This window comes from Balaenoptera ricei, chromosome 2 (genome assembly GCF_028023285.1).
Source record: "Balaenoptera ricei isolate mBalRic1 chromosome 2, mBalRic1.hap2, whole genome shotgun sequence".
Lineage (NCBI taxonomy): Eukaryota > Metazoa > Chordata > Mammalia > Artiodactyla > Balaenopteridae > Balaenoptera > Balaenoptera ricei.
Window position 1 is genome coordinate 35180896 of NC_082640.1, and position 27859 is coordinate 35208754.

At 46.8% G+C, this 27859-nt stretch overlaps 1 protein-coding gene across 1 annotated transcript; it reads right to left on the minus strand.

The window, feature by feature from the left end:
• Positions 1-2165: 2165 nt before the first annotated feature.
• MEX3B (mex-3 RNA binding family member B) lies at positions 2166-5652 on the minus strand. The gene is made up of 2 exons (XM_059915353.1): positions 5020-5652; positions 2166-4187 (listed from the first exon to the last, which is right to left on the minus strand). Exons 1-2 carry the CDS (start codon positions 5297-5299, stop codon positions 2740-2742), a joined length of 1728 nt encoding a protein of 575 aa, XP_059771336.1. The 5' UTR covers positions 5300-5652; the 3' UTR covers positions 2166-2739.
• Positions 5653-27859: the final 22207 nt, after the last annotated feature.

The window sequence follows — 27859 nt, forward strand, 5'->3', positions numbered from 1 at the left end:
AATACAGGGCTTCCCTGGTGGCGCAGTGGTTGAGAATCTGCCTGCCAATGCAGGGGACGCGGGTTCGAGCCCTGGTCTGGGAAGATCCCACATGCCACGGAGCAGCTGGACCCGTGAGCCACAACTACTGAGCCTGCGTGTCTGGAGCCTGTGCTCCACAACAAGAGAGGCCGCGATAGTGACAGGCCCGTGCACCGTGATGAAGAGTGGCCCCCGCTCGCCGCAGCTAGAGAAAGCCCTTGCACAGAAACGAAGCCCCAACACAGCCAAGAATAAATAAATAATTTTTTAAAGAAAATGAATACAAAGGGGAAAAGAGGAACAGCCAATGTATGTTATAGCCTACTCTTTGGACTCACCTGCTAAATGTTACCCATCAGCAAAGGTTAAAGTAAAAGGCTGCCACATTCCAGGCAGACACCATTCTCCAGGGGCAGCTCAGCTCAGCCTGGAAGTCGGCTGGCAATTCAGCGGCATGGTCTGGTCATTCCTAAATACTCTCTAGAAGGCAGAGTTCCTGTCAAGTGAAAGCATGCAGGCTCCATCCCTTGACAAAGCCCCACAGCCAGGGAGCAGGTGCAGCCTGCCAAAAACAAACAAAAACTTCTCCCGAACAACAACAACAACAAACAGTTAACACCCGCAGCCTGTCAACACCAGTTAGCCTGCCTGACGAGCAGAAGCCTATTAAGACCAGTGCTCAAATCTAGCCCGGTCCTCTACAAGCAGAAACTGGCATCTCTGGGCTTCCCCCAAGGAAGTGACCTTCAGTGGAAATTCACCACAGCAAGCACAGCCCTCAGGGTCCCTATACTCTTGAGGGCCCTTGCTGGGTGGGATTATGACTTTCCTAGGCCCTAGGCGCTTTTGCTCCTTCCTCCATAATAATATTATTCAAATTTATTTTTGATATAACTTTCAGTACTTTGATACCTTGTTTTCTTAATGTGTTGTTAGGCAAAATTGAATAGGTTTTTGTGGGCCTGAAAATTAAGACATTGTCTTTGAACGTTTTCATTTCCTTTGCTTTATTTTCTTCTAATTTTAAGAGAAATTAAACCTTTTCCTGGGACCCTGAAAGAATCACAGATCCTAGGCACCATGCCCACAATGTCTAATAAGGAAGCTCTGATTTGGTAGATAACTTGCAATTAACAAAAAAAAATACTGTTACCCACGGCCTAACCATCCAACCAAACACAACCTTGGCCTCTTTTGAAAGTCCACTCTATCGATAAAATACTGACATAATACGCCTGGAAGTTGTATCTTTCAATTTGTCACTTAAGAGTGATTCCTTATAAAGGTAGACTCCAAGAAGCTTAAAAAAAAAAAAAAATCAAGTTACCACACAAGATAGATTTTCTTCAATATTTTATTTATATAGAAATACTTAAAAAATGAAGTAGCACCATTACTTAAGTTTTACCTTTATTATGTAGAACTTTAAATGTCAGAAAAATAAAACTCTTGATACAATTTCAAATCTTGTCTCAGCAAATATAATATTAGTATTTGACCATGAGGTTAAAGGCCCTTTATCATAAAATAAAATATACTTTGTTTTTTTAAACTTTGCTCAGTAAAGTACATTTAAGCTCAAGTAACATCACCTACATATACATAAACAAGTGGTAAACAAATGTATTAAAATAGAAATACTAAAACTATAGTGGTGCAACAGAATTTTTGTAACTTGCACTGAATTCTATTTATACAAATGTTAGAAAGCATCAACAGTTCCTTTTGACATGTTTATACATTTCCGTTTTTTTGTAATAATATAGAATAAAATATGCTTTATATCACTGAATAGAAAATATGCTGGGTGAAGCAGATCTAGAAGATTTGTCTGAACCTATAAAATCTCCATCCCAACAGAATACTGTTCAAAACATTACACATTTTATGGTTTGTAATTCCGTCACAATTGTGTGATTATTAAAATAATACAGTGTTCTTTGCCATAAGGCCATACTAAAATAAAAAGATTTAACCCAGCTACAAAAAAGTTCACTGAACTTAAATTAAAATACTTGTAAACATCTTTGCAATATGAAATATAATTTTTCAAGTCAAAAAAGAATAAAATACTTCAATCTGTATTAATGCAATTTCTCTTTAAAACTTTTAAACGTTTTTTAATATATAAGAGATATGTTACAGTTTCTTTAACTTTAATAAAGCTGCAGTATCCTGGTTTCACAGGAACTCCTGGCCCTTCCACGAACATTCAAAAAGGATCCACTGTGTTCTATAATAAGCATCGTAGGAACCCAGCCACAAAGGGGAACACACTAAAACAGTCCACACATCCCATAGCACTATTATTATCATCTTCATCATAATAATTATTGTTCATTTTTTCCTACTTTAAGAAAATGGAAAACTTGTGGGGTTTTCTTCTTTTGGAAGCTTCCTATTAAGTACAGTGTAAAAACTATCATTACTAGAATGTCGCCGTTCCTATTATTTATAGAGCATGCATTTAAGGTGGTTCGGAGGTTTCCCAGGCTACAGTACTCTTGATGCAGATATCCTGGCAAGTTCCTTTGTTTAAAAATTTAAATTTAAAAAATGAGCGGATACTACAGCTTTCCAAGCTCCTCTTCGGATCTCAGAGTGTGAGCAGGGAGGCGGGGAGGAGAAGGTGGGGCACCAAGGAGGTAAAGAGGCGCTGGGGAGTGAGGATGGAGGAAAGCGGGTTCTCCATCCCCCGCGTGGTGCGCGCCGCCGCCTTCAAGAAAAGATGCGGATGGCCTGAGTGACCGCGGTGTGGCAGACCGGGCATTCAGGCTCACTCTTCTCACAGATGCGGTTGGCGCACTCCATGCAAAAGAGGTTGTGGCCGCAGGGCACCAGGGCGGCGATTACTTCGCTCTCAAAGCACACGGAGCAGTCACGGCTGCCCTTACGCCGCAACCCAGAGGAGGAGGATGAAGAGCTGGAGGAGGAGCTGGACGAGGACGAGGAGCCGGATGTGTCCGACGGCTGCAGGCCTGGCAGCTGCGCCCCCAGGCCGTTGGCATAGGCGGCGTAGGCCAGGCCCCCTCCGCCCGGGTCGCTGCGCACCCGGCGAGCCAGGTGGTGCTCGCCCGCCCCCGGAGCCATGTGCAAGGGCGGGGACAAACGGGGGCAGCTGGTGCCCGGGTGCAGCCGGCGGTGCACCAGCAGCCCCAGGTTGGCGTTGGAGGGCGCGCTGGCGCCGCCCCCGGGAAAGACCACAGAGGAAGACGAAGCAGACGAAGATGCAGAGGAAGAGCAGGAAGAGGACACGGGAGCTGCAGGTCCGCCTCCCGGGGACCTCTCAAACTGGGCCCAGAGAAGTGGAGCCCCAGGCGGTGGGGCGGGAGCCGGGTCGAAGGTGGGCTGTAGCTCAGGACAGCCGTCAGGGGAAGGCACAGAAGCTTCCCCCGCCGTGTAGGTGTATCCATTGCCATTGTTGTTGTTTCCGTTGTGAGCAAAGCTGAGCGCGGGGCTGGGGGGACTATAGTCCGCCAGGCGTGGGGTGGCAGCTGCACTGCCGCTGGTCCCCCCGCCGAAGTAAGAGTCTGTGGAGGCGCTGCCAAGCGAGCTGGAGCTGTCGTTGCGATAGCTAGAGAAGGGCTTGCGGCCCGGAGTGGGCGTGATGCTGGGGGTGGGCTTGCTCCAGAGGCTGCCTGGGCCGGACCCGCCGGACCCATGATGCAGATCAAAGCCCACATCCGTGCCATTGGCGTGGAAGTCGTTCTCATCTGTGAGCTCAATGATGCCGCCAGTGCGCAGGGCGATGTGCGCCTCGATCTCCTCGCGAGCTCGGTCCACGTTCTCAGGCATGCCGGTCACCTCGAACACCGGCTCCTTGTCGCGGCTGGGCGTCACGATGTACGTGTGCGTCTGCTGCTGGATGCGCTTGATCGTGGCGCCCTTGGGCCCCACCACGAGCCCCACCACGCGGTAGGGCACCCGCACCTGGATGGTGGTCTGCCCCGGCAGGTTAGGCGGCCCGGGCACTGCGCCGTTGAGCGCCGTGTTCTTATTTCGCGAGGCGCGGATCATGGAGAAGTGCTCGGCGGCAGAGATGATCTCCCTCCGAGCCATGGCCACATCCTCCTTCCTGCCCGTCACAACAAAGACAGGCTCCTCCCCACGAACCGGGGTCTTGATATAAGTGTTGGTCTTCGCCCGCAGCGCTTTGATTTTACAACCTGGGAGCCAGAGTGCAGGGGAGGGAGTGGGAGAGAGAGACAGACACGCCCATTACCCCGGGGTAACCGCGGAGACCTGGGACTGCCCGCGTACGGGGCAGCGGGAAGGCAGAACGCGCGATGGGCGGAAAGGGGGCGGCTCCCTCACAGACCCCGGGCCGCTCCACGGGCTGGGAAGCGGGTTCCACCCGCGAGGCGCTCGAGGAACAGTCCGTTGGCTGCCCAGCCCTCCCCCAGTGACTGCAGTCGTCCCGAGCCAAACCCGAGAATCCCAGAAAAAGTCAGCTGGGGAGATGCCGCTGGGATCCAGCGGGACGCGCCGCCGTCCGCCCTGAAGACGCGGCAAGGGGATTCGGGGAAGGCGACCGAAGGCCGAGATCCTCCAGCGCGGGGGGGACTGGTGGGAATGGGGGGCAGTCCCGGGACCCATTGTTCCTCCTCTGGGCTCCATTCCGCTTTGCAGAAATCCAGAATCCTCCTCCCATCCGATGCTTACTCCTCCTCCTCCCCCCTCCCAAAGGACCGATCAAAGGCCCCCTCCCCCAAGCATCTTATATTTAAATTCTATTTCCCGGGTTGGGCTGGGTGGGGGGCGCTAGGGGAGAAGGCAGTGATTTTCGCAGGAGAAAGTGCATCCTGCCGTGGCCGCGGCGCGGCTCTGGGAGACAGCCTGCCTGCACTTTCTTTGTCTGGGGCGCCGGCCCTTCGCGCGGCTCTTCCTCCCTCCCCAAGGCTCCCCGGCGCCGCGGATCTCGATTCCTCTCCCGCCTTCCCCGCGGGGCGGTGGCCCGAAACCCTCTCACCTCCAGCTGCCCATCCCTGCCGGACCCACCTTGCCGCCCCACGATCTCGGCGACATGCTCGGAACTGGGCACCGGCACGCACTCGGTCATGTTCACGCTCTTCTTCCTCGGCTCGCTGTCGTACAGAGACGCGCCCTCGTCACTGTCCAGCCCCAGCAGGGAGAGCTGGTCGAGCGCGAGCTGCAGGGCTCTTTGGTCATCCAGGGTCTCTCCCCCGCCGCTGCCGCCGCCGCCGCCTCCCCCGCCGCCGCCTCCCCCGCCGCCGCCGCTGCCGTTGCGCTCCAGGTCTGCAAACAGCGAGCTGGGCATCGCTCGGCCGTGCGCACCGCGCCCCGCCGGCCCTCTGCTCGGCGGCGAGAAACTGCGGCCACAAAGGCAGCCGGGAAGCGAGTGGTCAGGGGAGGAGAGGCCGGCCGGCTGCAGAGGGCTCCGTTGCTCCTTTCTCGGCGCCGGGAAGAGTGGGTCGCTCCTTGCGGTCCGCGCCGGGCAGTGGCTGCGGGAGCCCCCGCCTGGGTCCCCACCCCAGATCTGCTGGCGGGTGGGGTGGGGGCAGAGCTCGAGCGGCGGCCGCGCGTGCCCCCCAAGTGCCCGGCTGGCTGGCCACAATGCCGAGCGAGAAGCGAGCAGGCGAGCGACAGCAGCGTTTCTTTAAGGAGCCCCTCCCCGGCTCCTCCACTCCCTCCCGCCCGCCCGCCCGCCAGCCCTCACTCAGCGCTTTTTCCTCCTCTCCTCCCCGCCTCTTGACTGAGCCTCTGCAGCCAGACGGCTCCAGAGGGGGACGAGGGAGGCGCAACGTCACCGGCGGGAGCTGACTCTACAATGCTACTGACACTATCGCTGGGGGAGGCGATTGGCGCGCGCCGGGCCGGGGGCGGGCGGAGGCCGCAGGCTGAGCGAGCGGAGAGCGAGCGCCCCCCCACCGCCGCGCTCGCCGCAGCCCGCCCCGTCCTCCTCCCGGCCGCGCCCCTCCCCCGCCGCCGCTAACGCCTCTCTTTGTTGTCTAATGCGGGACCGGCAGGCTCGGGACACTCGCCTGCACCTATCAACCGAGGACGGCCACTGTCTCCAGGTCTCCTCCCTCTCCAGATTAAGAAAAGGAAACGCGCCCAACTCTTGATGCCAGGGGCCCGGCTCTAAGAGACTGGTCCTTAGAAAGTCCCGTTAGTGTCCCCCAAATAAACCACCCCTAGAACCAAAGATGCCACTGGAAGAAGCGTCTATTGTCTGCCCAAAAGGCGGTCCGAGCCCTCGGACCCGAAAGGCATGTCTCGAGGTCCTGGTGCGCACTGGCAAAGTGGCCCCCGGCGCGGGCTGCCCACCTGCACGGGAGCGCAGGAGACACAAAGGCAAACGCCCGGCCGCATCGCCGCTCGTGCGCGCGCGCGCCCGCAATTCTGTCCCCTTGGGCAACACTTCGCCCAACTGGCCCTGAAACTGCGGATCAGAAAGCCAGAAACCGGTTGCAGCGCGGACCTGGCCGGCCCCGCCTCCGGCGACCTCCGGAACGCACCGCGCTGGGGTCCTGCACATGCCACGCGCGCCAGCTGAGACCCCGCGGGCGCTGATACGCGCACGAGCGCCGCGCCTGCACCGCTGGGACGCCGGCCATACCTCCAGCGGGCGGTGCGGGCGTGCGCGCCCGCTGCTCTCAGGTCCCTCCCCGCCCCACGGTCGGGCCTGCGCAGTGCGCGCGAGGAGCGGGCGGGCCCTTTAAGGAGGGCGCGGCGGAGCGCGCCGGCCCCTCCCGCAGTCCCGCCCAAACGGGAGGTGTGCGCTCGCCTCCCGGCCGCTCTTTGTGCGTTTCTCGGGGTGGGGGTGGCGTCGGAGGGAGGGTGCGACGGGACCGGCCGGCAGGGACGGCGAGCTGCGCCCCCTCCCGGATCTCCTGAGAGCCGCCTCCGAGCGCTAGGGAGAAGAAAGGAGGCTTTGAGGGGCGGGCCGGAACGGTGCACGCTGCCCGCCGGGCCCGCCACTCGATCCCTCTCCGCCCGAGTCCCCCTCCGCCGCCGACCCGGGCGGATGCCCCCGGGTCCCGGCGCGCGCTCCCCTCCCTTGTTCCGGGCGCCGCCTGGCTCGCCGGGCCCCCTGCGCCTGGCCGGGGCCGTTCCGCAGAGCGGCCGGGGCCGCGGTTCGCGGAGTCGGCCAACGCTGGTGCAGCGGCGCTCCTGCTGAGGACAATGAGGCCATGTGGCCGCAACCGCAGACAGGCTTGCTCGGGAATCCTCGTGGTGCCGCGGGGCGATCTCGGGACTCGAAGACAGCGGCTCCCCCAAGTGCTCCCTGCGTGACCCAGGGAAGAGGGAGGGAGCGCCCCGGGCCTTGGTTTCTCATCCATAAAATAGGGGAAACCATTCCAGCCCTCCCCAGCTCGTGAGTTCTGGGAATAAAATGTGACAATAGGTGGGAGCGCGCTTTGCAGGCAGTCAGGCAAACGCCTTTTGAGAAAACGAAGATGTTTTTCCTTCCTTGCTCACCTGGAGCTGTCTTGGCAAAGAGGTGCTGATTATTTCCTTAGGGAAATGAGACTTAGAAGCCACTTACAGTGGTTATTTCCTCAGGATGTTTACATCAGCTTCCTGGTGTGTGTTTTGCTTCAAAGGGAAAGCTTGGTGAGGGGGCAGGGATTGGGGTGGTGGGCGTGCCGATTCTTCTGAGAGAGCCACCGCCTAGACCTCCAGTAGAGAATTCCTGTATTTTTTTAACCTGGTTTATGGACTCAAGTCCTACCAATTTGAGAATGAGGAGGGAGTGCCCTTGAGGATTCCTGCCGAGATGGAGGGCTGGGAATAAAGGGTCCTGGCTGGGGAGGGCCACAGAGGAGGCCCAGCCTGGAGTCCCTCACTAAGGGCCTGTAAACACCGAGACAGACAGGAAAAGCCCTCCTGAGTCCTTGGCATTTGTATCTTGCCGACACAACAGGCTAGCTTTGGCCTCTCAACTCTGTTTCTAGGGACTTCATAGACTCTGGATTGCGCCAACTGAGGTTTCTTTTTTCAAATCACAAACGTGATGAAGGTAAAGTTGTTCTTCAGCTTCCACAGCTGATGAGGCCTGAACCCAGGTAAATGGGGGCCCCCCCTCCCCAAGGTTGCCTGTGCTAGGGACCAGGCCTGCCATACATCCTCCCCCTCCTACCTGCAGTGTTCAGCTTTCAGATGGTCAATTCCGAAATTGGTTTGGAGAACTGGATGCTTCCGAGTCCCTGGGTCATTCCCAGGAAGGTGAATACACTTTGTGGAAGTGACATGTTTCATATCTCTCTTCCCTACTAGATCAGGAAGACAGGAGCTCTACCTGCCTGTAAGTGCAAATGTTCAATGAAATCACCCATCTCACCCACCCTCCTCCCCGCATGAAGGATAAGCTAAAACTCTGACCACAGGAATTCATGGAAAGCTGCCAATCGCGAGGTGCCCACGACCTTCCATGTAGCCCAGGTCACCCTCCAAGGGCCAGAATGCTTCAGTTAAACCTATACAAAGGTCAGCATGGTTTTCTGAAGACACCCACAAAATCAAAGCCCCTCCTGAGGGTAGGAGGGGGATGACTGTGGTGGCAGGAGCTGGGATGGCTGACGGATCCGGTTCCCAGTCCAGCTCTGTCCCAGTGTTTTTTGCCTGCAAAAAGAAGGTAGTGTCCCGCTTTCCATCTGCTTCCGGGGTGGAGGGTGGTTTAGCAAATGGATAATGATAGTAAAAGGTGACTCATTGTATGTTGCAAAGTCCTAAGCAGATGTATTGGTAAGTGGGTGCTTTCCCCACTGCCACTTCTTATCTACTTGTATCCAGTAATGACTGATCAGGGTTATTTTCTGACACTTGAACGCTATTATAAAAGGAACGATCTGGAAATTTTAATTCACAGTTAATGGCTTGAATAAGCCAAGACATCATAAAACTTGCAAAGTCCAGTTCTGTTTTTAAATGGATAATACACCCAACCCCAAAGTTTCTGGTTAGACTTTCCCAGGCGCCTTTAGGACCCCAGAGCTTAACTACTTTTCCTGATACAGGACATGTTCCCTAAGGACGTCCCCGATGTAGCCATATTATTTTTTTTATTAGCACAAGAGAGAAGCTTGCAGAATGTGATCTGGTAAGATAATAGAGAAGTTCAGTTGTCATAAAATAAGAAAAGGTAAAAACAAACCAAGATTAGCAAAAGACCACCTTGTTCTTGTTTCCAGAGGCTCCAAACTATTTTGCACACAGCTTGCTTCCTCTTGCAAACTAAATAGCTGGCAAAAGAAACTAAAATCCTCGTGGGAAAACAAGCACACTTTCAATCAACTCATTCAACATTATCGAGCACCTACATACTTTTTTAAAGGCACAGAGGAAAGTGCTGAAGCTACAGAAATGAAAAAGACAGAGGAAGCCTTTCCCTTGAAGGCAGTCTTGTCCAAATCCAGTTCCCAGCAGGGTAAGTGCCCAGAGGGTAGTAAATCTGCCTAGGGTCCCAGGAAGCCTTCCCAGAGATGTGGATATTTGAGTTGTACTTTCAAAGGATGACATTAATTGAGACTAGTGCCTAGCATAGCATATGATATCTCGTAGGAACTCAATTAATGTTTATTAAATGAATGAGTGAGCCAGATTGAGAAGGCTCGAGGTGTAACTTTCTTAAATATGTGGATGAATAACAGTCTCTGGGAAACAGCTCAGATTACTTCAGCCACAACTGCATGATTTTGAATAATAATAACCACAAGTAATACTTATTAAGCACTTATTATGTGCCTGGCATTTTACCAAATGCTTTATAATGCAGTATCTTATTTAATCCTCTTAACTACTGAGGTCAATACTTTTATTATCTCCATTTTACACATGAAAATAGGTTAAGTCACTTGCCCAAGGAGAGGCACATTTATTCTTTTCCTTAAGGAGTACCCTTAAAATGATGTAATCTTCAAATATTAGATCCACTATTGAACCTAAGGTCTTGAAGCTAGTAAGTGGTACTTGAGCCTGTGATCTTAATCAACCCTAAGTTCCTTCCCATCTCTGAGCCATGGTTCCTCAGAGAGGAAATATTTCCAGCCCTGCTTCTGTAATGATCACATGTGTGAGGGGACTTGAAAGCATTTTGTTTTTCTGATGTTCTGTGGTTTTTATATCATTAACGTGTATGTGACATATAATACATGGAACACACATATTTTAAGAATATTTTAATAATATGGGAAATGTTCTCCTTATGTTGAACGAACACAGAAAAGGAGATAAGGAGTGTGTGTGTGTGTGTGTGTGTGTGTGTCTGTGTTACTAAACACTCAATAAGCATTAGAAAAAGCAAATGATGTATGGAAACACAAAAGACCCCGAATACCCAAAGCAATCTTGAGAAAGAAAAACGGAGCTGGAGGAATCAGGCTCCCTGACTTCAGACTATACCACAAAGCTACAGTAATCAAGACAGTATGGTACTGGCTGAAAAACAAAACAAAAACAAAAACAGAAATATAGATCAATGGAACAGGATAGAAAGCCCAGAGATAAAGCCACACACCTACGGTCACCTAACCTATGACAAAGGAGGCAAGAATATACAATGGAGAAAAGACAGTCTTTTCAATAAGTGGTGCTGGGAAAACTGGACAGCTACATATAAAAGAATGAAATTAGAACAGTTCCTAACACCATACACAAAAATAAACTCAAAATGGATTAAAGACCTAAATGTAAGACCAGACACTATCAAACTCTTAGAAGAAAACATAGGCAGAGCACTCTATGACATAAATCACAGCAAGATCCTTTTTGACCCACCTCCTAGAGAAATGGAAATAAAAACAAAAATAAACAAATTGGACCTAATGAAACTTAAAAGCTTTTGCACAACAAAGAAAACCATAAACAAGACAAAAAGACAACCCTCAGAATGGGAGAAAATATTTGCAAATGAAGCAACTGACAAAGGATTAATCTCCAAAATTTACAAGCAGCTCATGCAGCTCAATATCAAAAAAACAAACAACCCAATCCAAAAATGGGCAGAAGACCTAAATAGACTTTTCTCCAAAGAAGATATGCAGGTTGCCAGCAAACACATGAAAGAATGCTCAACATCATTAATCATTAGAGAAATGCAAATCAAAACTACAATGAGATATCATCTCACACCGGTCAGAATGGCCATCATCAAAAATTCTACAAACAATAAATGCTGGAGAGGGTGTGGAGAAAAGGGAACCCTCTTACACTGTTGGTGGGAACGTAAATTGATACAGCCACTATGGAGAACAGTATGGAGGTTCCTTAAAAATCTAAAAATAGAAATACTATACAACCCAGCAATCCCACTACTGGGCATATACCCTGAGAAAACCATAATTCAAAAAGAGTCATGTACCAAAATGTTCATTGCAGCTCTATTTACAATAGTCAGGACATGGAAGCAACCTAAGTGTCCATCAACAGATGAATGGATAAAGAAGATGTGGCACATATATACAATGGAATATTACTCAGCCATAGAAAGAAACGAAATTGAGTTATTTGTAGTGAGGTAGATGGACCTAGAGTCTGTCATACAGAGTGAAGTAAGTCAGAAAGAGAAAAACAAACACCATATGCTAACACATATATATGGAATCTAAAAAACAAACAAAAAAAATGGTCATGAAGAACGTAGGGGCAAGACCGGAATAAAGACACAGACCTACTAGAGAATGGACTTGAGAATACGGGGAGGGGGAAGGGTAAGCTGGGACAAAGTGAGAGAGTGGCATGGACATATATACACTACCAAATGTAAAATAGATAGCTAGTGGGAAGCAGCCGCATAGCACAGGGAGATCAGCTCCATGCTTTGTGACCACCTAGAGGGGTGGGATAGGGAGGGTGGGAGGGAGGGAGATGCAAGAGGAAAGAGATATGAGGATATATGTATATGTATAACTGATTCACTTTGTTATAAAGCAGAAACTAACACACCATTGTAAAGCAATTATACTCCAATAAAGATGTTAAAAAAAAAAAAAAGCAAATGAATAGTCTAGAAAGAAATACATCAAAGTTTGACAATGAATGTTCTTTAAGTAGCGGGTCACAATTTTATTTTCATTTTCTTTTTCTGTATGTTTCAAGTTCATCTTTATTAAATTAATTTTTTAAAGTAATGCATGCTTAATTTAAAAATTGAATAGTGCTAAAAGTCTTAATAAAATAGAAAGCACCTCATCCCTGCTGTAAACAGAAGCAAAAGAAAAAAAAAACCTAAGCTAATCCTAGCACACATTTATTCATTTATTTTTATTAAAGCTTTTGGAATTGTGAAAGGGGAAAGTTTCATAAATTTTATTAATGGGCTTTTAAAAGTAGCTTGACTTCTAAAATTTAAACATCATTTAGTTAATAATCAGTAATAACCATCCTACAATATCAGAAAGGAATAAGAATAAGAGAAAGTAATTTAAAAATCTCTGATATACTGGAATTTAAAGAGCCTGGAAGCTCACCAATCTCCAGAAAGAAGTAATTCTTCTTTCTGAGCAGAGATGAAATAAATCAGTGGAATTCAAACTTGTTTTTGCAGTTGAATCCCCTTTTTTCCCCAGAGTCTTAGGTTGAACCCCTATCTATGAAACTGACAAAAGAATGTTAAGATCTCAGGTGTTAGTGTGTGGTCCAAAACCTTCATTAGACAGTGAGCAAACTGAGGGCCAGAAATATATAATCTGACCCAATGTCAATTGCCCAACCCAGGGTCCTGACTTCCAATGTGAGGTGCTCTGTTCTCTTATTTTAGGAAATCTGGTATGGCCCCTAGTAAGCCCCTTCAATGTTTGATGGGTCATCTTCGCAGTGGTCTTACAGTCAAAACTGCTGGTATCAAACCTAAAAGGAATTCTACGATTGCTCCCCAAGTCTGGGTAGTAAAGAATAAGGAAGGGGGAGTGGTGGGGAAGATCTAAAGGCAGTGCCACTCACCTTGCCTCCCCAGCCTCTCTTCCCTGAACTAAATAGTGCCTCTTTAGTGAAGGCACTGTCTCAAGGAGCTATACAACCCTGCTCGGGAGAGACAGGTGATGCACCGGCAGTGAAGGTTCCAGACATCACAGTGGTGCTATACCTTCTTAGAGGGACTTCCATACCATAAATAAACAAAATGAGTGCTCCGTATTGGCATATGATACAAGTCAAGCACAATGCTAAACAGCTGGATACTTTGTCATCAATTCTCACAGCACACCCATAAGGTATGTACTGTCGATTCTATTATAGAAATTGACTTTCTCAAGGTCACATTTCTAGAAGAGTTGGAACTGGGATTGGAATCCAGCCACTCCAGAATCCAAACTCCAGCCGAACTTCTCAAATAGAAGTGTGTCCAGAAAAAGACAAACCAGGATAATGAAAAGCCTCAAAATCTTGATGTAAGAGAAATAATTGAAGGAATAATGACTCTTTGGACAAGAGGAGCTTCAGGCTAACAATATTTATCCCTCAGAGTTGAGAATGACAAACAGATTAAAATAATAAAATAGAAGATAAAGTGTCTCACAATCATAAGTGCTCAGTAAACAGAGATTTAAAAAAATCAAAAGTGGGAAGGGACAAGGCAGGGAATGGACGGTTTTCTGATATTTAAAGAACTACTCAGTGGGCGGCGGGTTCTGTGAAACTATGTGGGGTGAACAAGGATAGAAGCTACTGGAAGGTGTACTGGCATAGGATAAGAACTTGCTTAAGTGGCAGATGGGTGGGGTGGACCACTTCCAGGCAATGCTTACAAACACCTGAGGACCAGGAGACACCTACAGAGGGTTCATGCACTGGCTGGGCAGACAGGTAAATTTAATCAGTGGTGAAATTTCGAGTTTTTTTCAGTTGGTCTGTTGACATTCAACTAGTCACCTAGTCTCTGAGCTTCAGTTTTCTCATCAGTAAAACAGGAATATTAGTCCTTACATAGGCAGGTAACAAATGTGAGATAGTCTTTCTTGCCAGTGGGACGTAGACATAGTCTACATGAGGGTTTTCTCGTCAGACCTCTTATAAAAGTGATAGAGTACAGAATGAAAAAAGTAGTAAAAGCTCTTAAGTCTGTATCAGTACTTTATATGAGCCCATTGTCTCTGCTCTCATAACTTTTTTTAAAAGTAAGGAATACTTCTATAACCTAGAGAATTTGTGTGTGTACGTTAAACATCAGCCCCAAAGTCGAGATGCTAATTAATGAAATACAGCTGTGATATTCTGACAAAGAACTCTGAACTATCATCTAGTTTATCCTCATGATAAAAGCATTTTTTCCCATACATTTCAGTTCAAACAATAAAAATTATGTCAACAGGGCTGTTGACAATTTAGCTAATAATAGAATCCATTATGTTACGTTAATAAAACAAATCTTCTGCAATTTTATTTATTAAAATTCTACCATTATCACTGTAGTAAAATGTATATGCTGCCATATAAAGAAGATTCACTAACGCTGACAACCAAAGAAATCAAGTGAAAGAGTGCTTTTGAGTAAGCACAATCACTAGTGAACCTAACCAAAGAATTAAAATAGAGGTCATAAAGTAAATTCCACATCTCAGGGGAAAAAAAGAAATGTAGTCTCTAGCTGGAAGCATTATAAATAGGAAATAAAAAACAAAACACAATAAAGCATACAAAAGCATTAAACAACCAAATAAAGCAAATACCAACAAGTTGGTAATAACAGATATGAGGAGAATATATTCCTTCTTGAAAAGAGATTGATTCTCAGGTTGGATTTTACCTTGTAAAGGTCAAGGTCATGGTCTCTGGAGCTAGACTGCCTGGGTTTGAGAGCTTCCAGCCCTGCTAGTTTTGTGGCCTTGAAAGCATGTCTCCTCTTCCCGTGCTCAGTTTCCTCATCTGTACAAAGGAAGTGGTGATAGCACCTGCCTGCCTGGGCTGATGTTAGGCGTGAGGAGTGATGCTTGCAGAGGCACACGTTGATGCTCGCATAGCTGATAAGAAAAACTCTGAAAAAAAAAAAATGAGCAGCACTTGCATTCTCCTGTGTTTAACTATGTTATGCAGCTGTAAAAAATTAAAACAGCATATAATGGCATCAGATGAGAGCTAGATAATTCCAATGGACGTAAACATTTAGAAACAAACCCAAATTGAAAAGTATTTACTATAATGACAAGGGTAGAAATGCAAATGAGTGGGGGAAAAGATTATTCCAAAAATGATGCTGAGATAGGTGGCTTTTTAGAAGCACTACATTGGGTTGATTTTTTTTTTTTTAACCTCACAGCATACAGTGGGATAAATTCCAGGTGGGTTGAGGAGTTAAGTTTGAAAAATGAAATCATAAAAGAACTGAAAGGAAATCACTGTTTCTATAATTTTGAAGTTGGAAAAGGGCTTTCTGAGCATGACCCTAATGGTGGAAATTATTTAGGGAAAGGCTTATATAAAGAAACCAAGAAACTGTACTGCGGGACAAAATAATGTACAGCAGGGCTTCCCGAAATGTGAGGTACCGGCAGTGACATTGGGAGGTACACAGATGAGTCTACTTTGTTTTAATTATTATATATTTATTTTAATTGTACTATAAGATCTTAGTTTACCAAACCTTAGAATTCACTGATATCAAGGCAAGGAAGAAGCTAAAGTTGGTATGTACACTTAGAAGGAAGTCAATTTGAACAAAAATATTAGATAAATAATATTAGAGTTTGTTCTCAGATATTGTAAAAATATATAATGCAACTGTTCACTATTTACAATAGCCAAGACATGGAAGCAATCTAAATGTCCATCGACAGATGAATGGATAAAGAAGATGTGGTACATATACACAATGGAATGTTACTCAGCCATTAAAAAGAATGAAGTAGGGCTTCCCTGGTGGCGCAGTGGTTGAGAATCTGCCTGCCAATGCAGGGGACACGGGTTCGAGCCCTGGTCTGAAAGAATCCCACATGCCGCGGAGCAACTGGGCCCGTGAGCCACAACTACTGAGCCTGCGCGTCTGGAGCCTGTGCTCCGCAACAAGAGAGGCCGCGATGGTGAGAGGCCCGCGCACCGCGATGAAGAGTGGCCCCCGCTTGCCGCAACTAGAGAAAGCCCTTGCACAGAAACGAAGACCCAACACAGCCAAAAAAAAAAAAAAAAAAAAAAAGAAGTAATGCCATTTGCAGCAACATGGTTGGGCCTAGAGATTATCATACTAAGTGAAGTAAGTCAGACAGAGAAAGACAAATATTATATGATAACACTTATACGTGGAATCTAAAAAAAATGTTACAAATGAACTCATTTGCAAAACAGAAATAGACTCACAGGCATAGAAAACAGACTTATGGTTACCAAAGGGGAAAGAGGGGGGAGGGATAAATTATGAATTTGAGATTAACAGATACACACTACTGTATATAAAATAGATAAATAACAAGGACCTACTGTGTAGCACAGGGAATTATAGTCAATATCTTGTAATAACCTATAATGGAAAAGAATTTGAAAAAGCATATATATATATATATATATATATGTAACTGAATCAATTTGCTGTACTATGTATATATACATATATATATATAGCAATAAAATCACAAATGTATGGGTGAATGATGACTAGAGATGGAAACTATGGATGAGAAGATGTTCTAATTAAGCTAATTCTTTAAAAATTCATTTATAATTAGAATTTTATATAATTTCAATTAAAACACTTGCTTTTGAGGGGAAGTCTTTCAGAAGTACGTCTGAAAGAACACAGAAGACCCAACAGAATAAGGAGTAGCCTTCACAATACCAGATATTAGCACATTTTATTCCACTGAACTAACAGACAGAACAGTGTGGTATCAATGCATCGAAACAGGAAACTCAGAAATAGACCCAGGAGTGTGTAAAGCTTTGGTAGAGACACCATCCTTTCAGCAAATACTTGGAGTGCCCATCCTGTGGGCACCGGGCTGGGATATGGGAATAAAATGGTGAACCAGAGAGAGACGTGGGCCCTGCCCCGGCTCTGCGTGCAGTCTAGAAGGGAAGGTAGCATTCATGAAATCACAGGGCAGGGCCCACGACTCAGTAAAATTGCATCTGTGACAAGTGCCATGTAGGAGGGGACCGTGGTGCAAGGAGAGTTTGTAAAAAGGGGAATTTGGCTTCTCCTTATCACATAGAGGACTTAATCTCTGACCTGGAAATAAATGAGACAAGAACATGTTTTCCTGTATAAAGTGACAAAAGCAGGATCAATTGTTCTTTATAACATTTTCTGGAGCACTTAGTATACACCAGCATCATGCCAGCTGCTCTAATAATCTCAATAATCCAGTGAAATAGAGACCATCATGCTTTCCATTTTTGCCCTGAAGAGCACTGAGCCTTAGCTGGCATGTGACAGGCAGACCCGGGCTGTCCAAAGCCAGAGTTTTCCGTTACTCTCTTTTTCTTTCAACAGCTTTGTGGAGGTATAATCAACATCCCAAAAAACTGCACATATTCAACATTTACAAGTTGATGCGTTTGGACACACCGCACACCCATGAACGTGAAACCACCACCACAGTAAAAGTAATAGATGTATCCATCACCTCCAAAATTCTCTTGTGTCCCTTTTGTGTGTGTGTGGTAAGAACACCAACCTGAGATCTAGTTTCTCAAATTTTTAAGTGCATATTACGATATTGTTAACTATAGGCTATGTGGACAGCAGAAATCTAGAACTTATTCATTTTGCATAACTGAAACTTTATACCCATCGAACAGCAAGTCCCCATTAACCCTCACCCCATCCATGGTAATCAGCGTTCTACTCTCTGCTTCTAGAGTTTGACTACTTTAAATACCTCATATAAGTGGAATCATGCAGTGTTTGCCCCTCTGTGACTGGCTTATTTCACTTAGCATAATGTCCTCCAAGTTCATCCACATTAGCAGGATTTCCTTTTTTTAAGGCTGAATAATATTTCATTGTATGTATATACCACATTTTTAAAATTCATTCATCTGTCTATGGACATTTGGGTTGTTTCCATATCATAGCTATTAGTGAATAATTCTGCAATGAACGTGGGAGTACAGATGTCTCTTTGAAAGTATGATTTCAATTCTTCGGGGTTTGTACCCAGAGGTGGGATTGCTGAATCATATGGTAGTTCTATTTCTTTACCTTTCCACCAAGAGTATACAAGGGTTCCAATTTCTCCACATACTTGTCAACACTTTGTTTTGTTTTAAAATAGCCATCCTAGTGGGAAGCTGCTACATAGCACAGGAAGATCAGCTTGATGCTTTGTGACGATCTAGAGGGGTGGGATAGGGAGGGTGGGAGGGAGGCTCAAGAGGGAGGGGATATGGGGATATATGTATACATATAGTTGATTCACTTTGTTGTACAGCAGAAACTAACATAATATTGTAAAGCAATTATACTCCAATAAAGATATAAAAAAAATAAATAAAATAAAATAGCCATCCTAACAGGTATGAGGTAATTTTTTTTTTTTAATTAATTAATTTATTTATTTATGACTGTGTTGGGTCTTCGTTTCTGTGCGAGGGCTTTGTCTAGTTGTGGCAAGCTGGGGCAACTCTTCATCGCGGTGCGCGTGCCTCTCACTATCGCGGCCTCTCCTGTTGCGGAGCACAGGCTCCAGACGCGCAGGCTCAGCAGTTGTGGCTCACGGGCCCAGTTGCTCCGCGGCATGTGGGATCTTCCCAGACCAGGGCTCGAACCCATGTCCCCTGCATTGGCAGGCAGATTCTCAACCACTGCGCCACCAGGGAAGCCCTGAGGTAATATTTTATTGTGGTTTTGATTTGCATTTCCCTGATGATTAGTGATGTTAAACATCTTGTATGTCTTCTTTGGAGAAATGTCATTAAAGTCATTTGCCCATTTTTTAATCTGGTCTTGGCAATGAAATCATGGATATGACATGAACAGCACAGTCATCAAGAGCGTAAGTAAGATGTCTGCACAGCAAAGGAAACCATCAATAGAATGAAAGGGCAACCTACAGAATGGGAGAAAATATTTGCAAACCATATATCTGATAAGAGATTAATATCCAAAATATATAAGGAAAGACTACAACTCAATAGCAAAGAAATAAAACAAGGCAAAAAAACAATAATCCAGTTGAAAAACAGGCAAAGGACTTGTATAAACACTTCTCCCTCTTAATCATTATACTGTGATACCAGCTGAATTTTAGGATTATACACACACACACATTCATGTATGTATGTGTGTCCTAAACATTTGCTCTCATGCCATATATCTAAATATTTCAAAGTTATAAATCAAGCTATCAGCTGTTGAATAAAATGTGTTCTAACCTCCTACCTAGACAAACAGACCTTCAAAATGGCCTGGGAGACCAGGTTAGACTTTAGAATTCTCAGTCTCCTTGGGGTTCTGTCCTGGACCTTGGTCACACAGGGAAGGGTAGCCTTGGCCACGACCCTGTGACTCCCACTCCTCTTCTTCCCACCCCCATCGGTTTCAGACTCCATCCCACATCACAAGGGGGCCTCAAGCACAAGTGTGTGGACTTCCCAGCTCCGTCCACACCTTGTTCCCTGCAGACAGTCACTCCCTTGGATGCACCTTGGGCCTAGAGGTGCACACACTTCAGTGCAAGACCTGGGTGGGCCATCAGGAGAGGTCCACACCGGGAGTGTACTGGGGCCTCTGGGCAGGGAAGTCCCATTGTGACTTCATACTCTGGGGGTGGGGGGCATAGCCAGAGGACAGCAAAAGCATGGGGCCCAGGGCAGTGGCCTCTCTTGTCTGACATAAAATAACTTAAAATATTTAAAACAACAATTTGAGTTATAAAATAGCAATTGAGATAAGTACTATTATTATCTCCATTTTCTATGTAGGAAAAGATGACAAGTAAACCTGTATGCTGGGGGACAGAATGGTTGCAAAGACTCTTTCCACTTGTAACATTTCTCACTAGCTGCTTCTTTTCCTTCCTTTTGTTTCTTTCTCCCCCTCCCTTCTTCCCTCCTTTCCTTCCCTCCTTTCCTTCCCTCCTTTCCTTCCCTCCTTTCCTTCCCTCCTTTCCTTCCCTCCCTTCTTCCCTCCTTTCCTTCCCTCCTTTCCTTCCCTCCTTTCCTTCCCTCCTTTCCTTCCCTCCTTTCCTTCCCTCCTTTCCTTCCCTCCCTTCTTCCCTCCTTTCCTTCCCTCCTTTCCTTCCCTCCTTTCCTTCCCTCCTTTCCTTCCCTCCTTTCCTTCCCTCCCTTCTTCCCTCCTTTCCTTCCCTCCTTTCCTTCCCTCCTTTCCTTCCCTCCTTTCCTTCCCTCCTTTCCTTCCCTCCTTTCCTTCCCTCCTTTCCTTCCCTCCCTTCTTCCCTCCTTTCCTTCCCTCCTTTCCTTCCCTCCTTTCCTTCCCTCCTTTCCTTCCCTCCTTTCCTTCCCTCCCTTCTTCCCTCCTTTCCTTCCCTCCTTTCCTTCCCTCCTTTCCTTCCCTCCTTTCCTTCCCTCCTTTCCTTCCCTCCTTTCCTTCCCTCCCTTCTTCCCTCCTTTCCTTCCCTCCTTTCCTTCCCTCCTTTCCTTCCCTCCTTTCCTTCCCTCCCTTCTTCCCTCCTTTCCTTCCCTCCTTTCCTTCCCTCCTTTCCTTCCCTCCTTTCCTTCCCTCCTTTCCTTCCCTCCCTTCTTCCCTCCTTTCCTTCCCTCCTTTCCTTCCCTCCTTTCCTTCCCTCCTTTCCTTCCTTCTTTACACAAATATTTAGAGAGTGCCCTGTGTGCCAGGCACTGCCTGGGCCCTGGGGTTCAAGGCTAATCAAGACGAATGCTCTCAGGGAGTTTACAACCTAATGAGGGGACTAGCATTGATCACACACAAATAAATGGATAATTACAAACTGGGACAAGTGTGCTGACAGATAAGCATGTGTTGATTTGTTGGTTGCCTTTGATTTAAGGTTTCCTGCTGAGGCGGGAAGGAATGTAAATCTGTTTTTCTCTTAAAGCCAGAGGCCTTACATATTTTCACAAACTTCCCAGTTCCGTACATCCATGGCCGGTGTAATGAAACTGTTAATATTCCCCATGTGGATTTAGGCAGAGAAGACCTAGAAGCTTATTATTTTTAAATAGCTTTGTGTCGAGGAGGAGAATCCTAGAAGGAAAATCTGCTTGTGCCTTTAACATTGGCAATTTGGATTTCTGATCGCCCATTGATCTTACATCTTTTCACTAACAGTGTTCATGGTTTCTCGTAAGGAGGAAATAAATCCCCGTGAACTTTACCTTGGGAAAGGAATGATTATATCTTTACCACACCTAAGGGTCACTTAGGCAAACATTCCCTAAGAGGCAAAAGCAGCTGGTCTTACCCTCTCCTCCTCCCCTGCCCTGTACTGAACAGTCAAGCTTTTTAAAATTTTTATTCCTTGCAGGGGAAAACCTTATTTGAGAAGTTGTATTTTAGTACACGCACAAGACACAACACACACACACACACGTTTTCCTGTACCTTTCTCAGGTTTGGTGCAGGTGCCCCAGGTTGGGGGGTGCCCACGGGAACTGGCACAACCTGGGATGGGTTTTCTGCCCTTCACTACTGTGTCCTCTCCTGCCAAACAGTCTCCGGAGGACTGACTTGGCTACTGCGAATGAGCTGCCCCCGCCCCTGGGAACGCTGGGTCTTCTCCATCGTCTCCACCCTGCCTGTGGTATCCGCCCGCCAGGCCTTTCCTCTAAGTTACCTACAGACTGCACAGCAAATATAAGTTTGTTTTAGAGGGGTTTTGCGGAGGGGTTTGTTTTGTTTTTTATATTTTTGCAGGATTTGGGAAAGCATCCAACACCAGAATCAGAGCTGAGAAAAGAATAAGGAAATGGCTGGGGAGGGGAGACTATCTTGTCTCCAAAGCATCTTTTATCCTACGAGCCTGCAACTTTTTAAAAAACCTCTCATGTGCCCCCAAGCAGGGAGCGATCACCAGCTTGATCAAGGCAAGTGGGATAGAAACCAAACTCCTAGTGCAGCTTCTGAAGTGCTCCAGGACTTAACACCCAACCCACCACCACCAACCACTGTTACTACCACTGCTACTATTATTGCTACTACTACTATTATCACTACTGCTACTGTTATTATTACTGTATTACTACTGCTGCTACTGCTACTGTTCCAGCTACCGCTACTACTAATACTGCTATTGCTACTGTTACAACTACTACTATGACTCCTCCTATTACTACTACAGTAAGTCCCCTACATACGAACAAGCTCCACTCCAAGAGCGCATTTGCAAGTCCAATTTGTTTGTAAGTCCAACAAACTTAGCCTAGGTACCCAACTAACACAACTGGCTGTATAGTACTATACTGTAATAGGTTTATAATAATTTCACACAAATAATACATTAAAAACAAACACACACAAATAATAAAGAAAACGTTTTGACCCTTCAGTACAGTACCTTGAAAAGTACAGTAGTACAGTACAACAGCTGGCATCCAGGGGCTGGATCGAGTGAACAGGCAAGAAGAGTTACTGACTGGAGGAGGGAGAGGAGGTGGGAGATGGTAGAGCTGAAGGATCGTCAGCAATAGGAGACGGAGGGCAAGCTGCAGTTTCACTCACGCCTGACGTTGATGGAACACATGTTCGAATCTTTGAAAGTTCGCAACTTGAAGGTTCATATGTAGGGGACTTACTGTACTACTACTACTCCTTCTCCTTCTCCTTCCCCTCCTCCTCCCTCTCCTTTCCTCCTCATCATTATCATGAACATTTTGCTATTATCATGAAGCACTTTTTAAGCTTGCAGGTTTGCTGCCACACTAGGTGTGTATAACTCTGGGCGATGCCATGATGCCTTCCATTCTCATTTATGAAATGAGGGTGGTCCTAGCTCACTTCGGAGAACTGTTGCTTTAAGTGAGTTGATGGATCTAAAGTAGATCCCACAGTGCCCCAGCATGTAGAAAGCGTTCAGTCAAGGCCAGCTGTTATCCTCTCAGCCCCCGCGTAGTTTTTCCACCAACGCAGCCCTCCATAACTCTGCCTTGAATCCCCTTCTCTTTAAAATTATTTTCCTTATGTAATTTTTCATCATCCTCTTAGGCGCTATACAAAGGCCACCTCCCCGAGGAAGCTTCCCACACCGACCCCAGAATCAAAAGCGATTCCTCTCCCTTTTCATCTCCCAGCCAAGAGTTAGGGTCTGTCTTGGACACCCCTTTCCTTCAGCCTGATATTAATGTTCTTCGTGGATCCTCTTACCTCTCCTGCGAGGCTGTAGGTTGGTTGGGGAAATCTCTACACCACTTTCTTCTAACCGTGTTACCTCAGAAACTGCTTAACCTCTGTGTCTCAGTCTCCACTTCTGGAAAATGGGGGCGGGGGGGGATATTCATTGCACGATGCTCGTGGAGTTAGCACAAGAATTTTAAAAAATGCTACACGTAATCACATCATGCGGTCCCCGGCAACAAGGAAGTAGATGCTCAGAAAATGTTTGTGGAGGGATTCTCATGGCAGCTGATGTATTGAAGGGTGAGAAGGTCTACAACTGGAGGGACACAGGGTCGCCTTGGTGAATGAAGTCAGCAGATGTGAGGGTCACAGATAGCCCTAGTTGTCCCCACTCACAGTGAGCAAGTCTGCAGCCACACAGACGCTACTGTCCCACGGCCCTGCGATGCGGAGGCGGGGGCTCTCCGACTGCAGCCCCACTGTTCCGAGGGGAGCCGCATCTGTGGCTGCAGGCCCGACACCACCTGCGCGTCTGCCCCAGCACGTGTCGGGCGGCTCCTCCAAGGCACAGACGTCACTGTTCTCCCAGCGTCACATCTGCAAGGAAACCCAACTGCCTTTCACAGAACTGGGCCAGCTGAACTTGAAACAGATTCAAGGCATAGAAATCGGGAAGGAAAACCAGCCATGACAAGTCAGTCTGAAGGAACTCTCATTCAACCTCACCAGCCCCTGCTCCCTGTATTTCAAAGAAAAGCATTCATCACACCTTATTCTCTGGAGTGTTGATTTTTCCCAAGGTCAGCACTTTTTTTAAACTTTTCATTTGGATGTAATTTCAAACTTACAGAAAAGTTGCACAAACAAGAATAGTGCAAAGAACATTCATATATTCTTTACCCAGATTCACGTATTGGTAACATTTATCCCATCTGCTTTATCACTGTTTTTCCCTCTCAATATAAATATAGGTACAGATATAGATGGATATAGATATACACAAAACTAGGGTGTACATCATGGCCCTTTACCCCTAAATACTTCATCATACATTTTTCTAAGAATAGGGGTATTTTCTTACAAACCCATGCTACAGTTACCAACTTCAGCATTGATACAATACTTTTATCAGCTCTACTGTCCTATTCCAATGTTGTCGATAAGGGTCAGCACTTTTAAAATTCTCTTCAAAATAAAAAAAGATGAAAACCTCAGATAGGTTGAATAGGGTCATATTTATTTTAAAACCCTCAGCTTTTGGAGTAAATCTTCACACACACAAACACACACACACACACACACACACACACACACAACTGGCAGTGCTTTAAGCAGCCCACCTTGGTGGCCTTATATCCTTTTATGTTTCTGTTATCGTTGTGACAAACTGCTTCAGCATCTGTGTCTATTGTGCAGGCTGGTGTCACAGGTGTTCTAGGAAGGGAGCCCCGGCAGGTAATTAACACCTCAGGGAATGATCTACATGGAGTGGGGTCTGGCAAAGCCTGTAAAATGTACTCATTCTTTCAACAGTGAGCCATCGAGCACCTCCCCTAGGCTGGGCATCGAAGATACAAATATCAGAGACAATCTCTGTTCCAAATTTGCTTACATGACAGCTGAGAGCACAAACTTAGGAGCGGGATGAACCTGGGTTGTACTTACTTGCTGTGAGATGTGGGCGGATGACCAAGCTCTGAGCGTCACTTCCTTGAGCTGGGAAATGGGGGTGATAGTAAAAGCTACCTTCCAGGGGTGCTGTGCTGATCGAGTGAGAACATCGGTCCAAAGCTAGTACAGTGCCTGGTACATGGAAGTACTCAGCAAGTGCTCACTGGTGTGATTGGTGGGGAGACAGGCACATAAACATGCAATTATTATATCAATACAATCAACCTATTGCTATCATGGTGGTCTAGAGCACCAAGGGATCCCCAGAGATGGAAGCCCTGTGTCTTTCAAGTGGAATCAGAGATGTCCTCAGAGGAGGCACTTGAACCAAGACTGGAAAGGTGACGTATAAGCTGACCGGAGGGAGTCTGGAGGCTGAAGGGAAGGAAGAAGGAAGGAAGGGGAGGTAGTCCACGTCCCATGCAGAGGAAATTGCATGAGCAAAGCATGGACGACCAAAAGACAACAAATTACTTCACTGCGGCTGGCCTCAGAGCCAGAGGGGTAGGTCACTAGGAGGTGAGGCTGAAAAATTACCAGGGGGCCCAACGGTACCAGTGATGTGCAGGTAAAATTCCCACGAAGGATCACACGCTAATGGAATCAGCCACGCTGCCTTTCATCAGCATCAGGCACAGGCTACCAGGTGAGGCTAGAGCTGAGCAAACTAAGCCCCAGTGTGGTCCTGACCTTCCCCGTGTGGCCCTAGCTGGGGATCACGGCAAGTGAGTCAGGCAGCAGAGGGCTCAGGGGAGAGAGAACCAGCTCGGCGGGGGCGGGAAGGGGGTGTGAGAGAAACTTCAGATAATCCATCAAGTAGTGATTGAGAGTTTGACTGTGAATTAATTTTATGCCATAAAAGACCAATCCAATTCTGTTTGACTATGTAGCATCTTAAAAAGAAAACAAAATTAAAATGAAGCCCCAAAATTAAGAAAAAAAAAAAAATTAAAAGGGAGGGGTGTGCGGTCAGCCCACCCCTCCCTTTTAATTGCTCAAAATGGCCAGACGCTTTTTCACGAGAAATATTTTCTTCCGACAGTAAAATGAATAATGTTCATTACAGATGATTGCAAAAGTATTTCTTTAATCTCTTTTCCCACTTTCAATTAAGAACCTCTCAGTCATAGCTTCGTTATCTGGTGTGTCGAGTTAATGAAAGGCTGGTTATTGAACTCCCTGCAGTCTCCCTGCTTCCACCTTCCCTCCTGTCGTCTGTGAGTGCTGAGCAAAAACCACCTACCTGCCATCTCCCAAGCACCTCTTCTCATCCTGGTGTTCCTTTCTTTGGGGTGGGGTGGGGAGGGCGGAGGGTCCCGTGGTGCTATGCCACGTGCTGGTTTCCCCAAAGGTGGCCCATTTTAAAAGCAATGGCTTGGGGGCTTCCCTGGTGGCGCAGTGGTTGAGAGTCTGCCTGCCAATGCAGGGGACACGGGTTCGAGCCCTGGTCTGGGAAGATCCCACATGCCGCGGAGCAACTACGCCCGTGAGCCACAACTACTGAGCCTGCGCGTCTGGAGCCTGTGCTCCGCAACAAGAGAGGCCGCGGCAGTGAGAGGCCCGCGCACCGCGATGAAGAGTGGCCCCCGCTTGCCGCAACTAGAGAAAGCCCTCACACAGAAACGAAGACCCAACACAGCCAAAAATAAATAAATAAATAAATAAATAATTTTTTTAAATAAATAAATAAAAGCGATGGCTTGTGCTGAATGTAAAACCCCAAGCTTTTAAATAAGACCCATTAGCCGTGGTGTTTAACCAGAAGCTGGCAGCTGAGTTACCAGGAAGCTTTGTCAGCTCACACAGCAACCCACTCCCCTCTTCCATCCTGCTTCACTTGGGGGGGGATGGGTGAGGGGACTGTATATGGGGCTAGAGCTCCCCCGGTGATACTGACGCACAGCCCTGGTTAAGAACCTCCCCATCAGAAGGGGTTTGTTTATTCACTTCCTAGTCAGTGGCAAGAGACCCCAGAGGGAACTAGGTACGCCAAAGCCCAAAGCTGGAGTCCCCTCATCAGAGCTCCACTCTCCCCATTGTTCCTTTAAATAGCACAGTCCCCTGGAGCTTTTAAAACACAGTTTACTTTCAAAAAGTCAGTGCTCGCTCCTTCTCTTCCAGTAATAGATTTGCTCGGTGAAGTCAGGTTCTATAATCTGGCCTCGACTTGGCTCCGACAGCAGTTAGTGAAAACAGCACGGAGCAGAAACTGGATTTTTTTAGATTGCTTGTCCTGTTCACTGGGTCTTTTCCAAAATACTGCTCTTGTTTTCTGATTTTCAAAATATGATCTTATACAAATGCACATGAAGGGATTGTGGTCCACTTCACAAAGGGATTTTAAGAGGTTATAAGAGGAGAGTGTAGGTTCCCCCAAAGCACTGATAATCGGATTTAGTTTATCACCATTGGTTTTATATAAAATTCTTGGGGAATGTAGTTTATGCATCGGAGAGGCGCAGCTGCCACAAACGCGGCCTAGGTGTCCAAACCTCTGCACGGTCCACCTTTTGAATAAGGGCTACAGACTAGCAAGCAATGGCCTTTTCCAATAGCTCTGCCCATCAGAGCTTCTTGTCCTAGACCTTGAGCACAACCATGCCTTGCTGTTAAAGGTGCACCTCTCCCACCCCCTTCTCCCGATGTTTGTGAAAAATTAAGACAAAAATCAAAATGCTCTTGAGAAATACCTGAATGAATTCTTAAGAGGAGTTAGAAAGAAAAACATCCTTCCTTCCCTGCCTTTGTGTTTTGATTATGTTTGGTGTTATCTGTGGTTTGCAGAACAGCAAACTATTCAACCCAGCTTTAAAACATACCCACACTGACACCCACACCAGGGAAATGTGTTGGAGGGACCCAGGATTCTCTGCCAAGGGCAGAAAATACAGCCCCGCCTCGCCAGGGGCCAGGACCACTGGCTGGAGGGCAAAAGCTGTAGCTCACACTTTTCGTCTCTCTGGGGCTGCCCAGTCCCTGGCGTTCTCTGCATTTCTGCTTCATTCATTCACAGACTACCTTTCT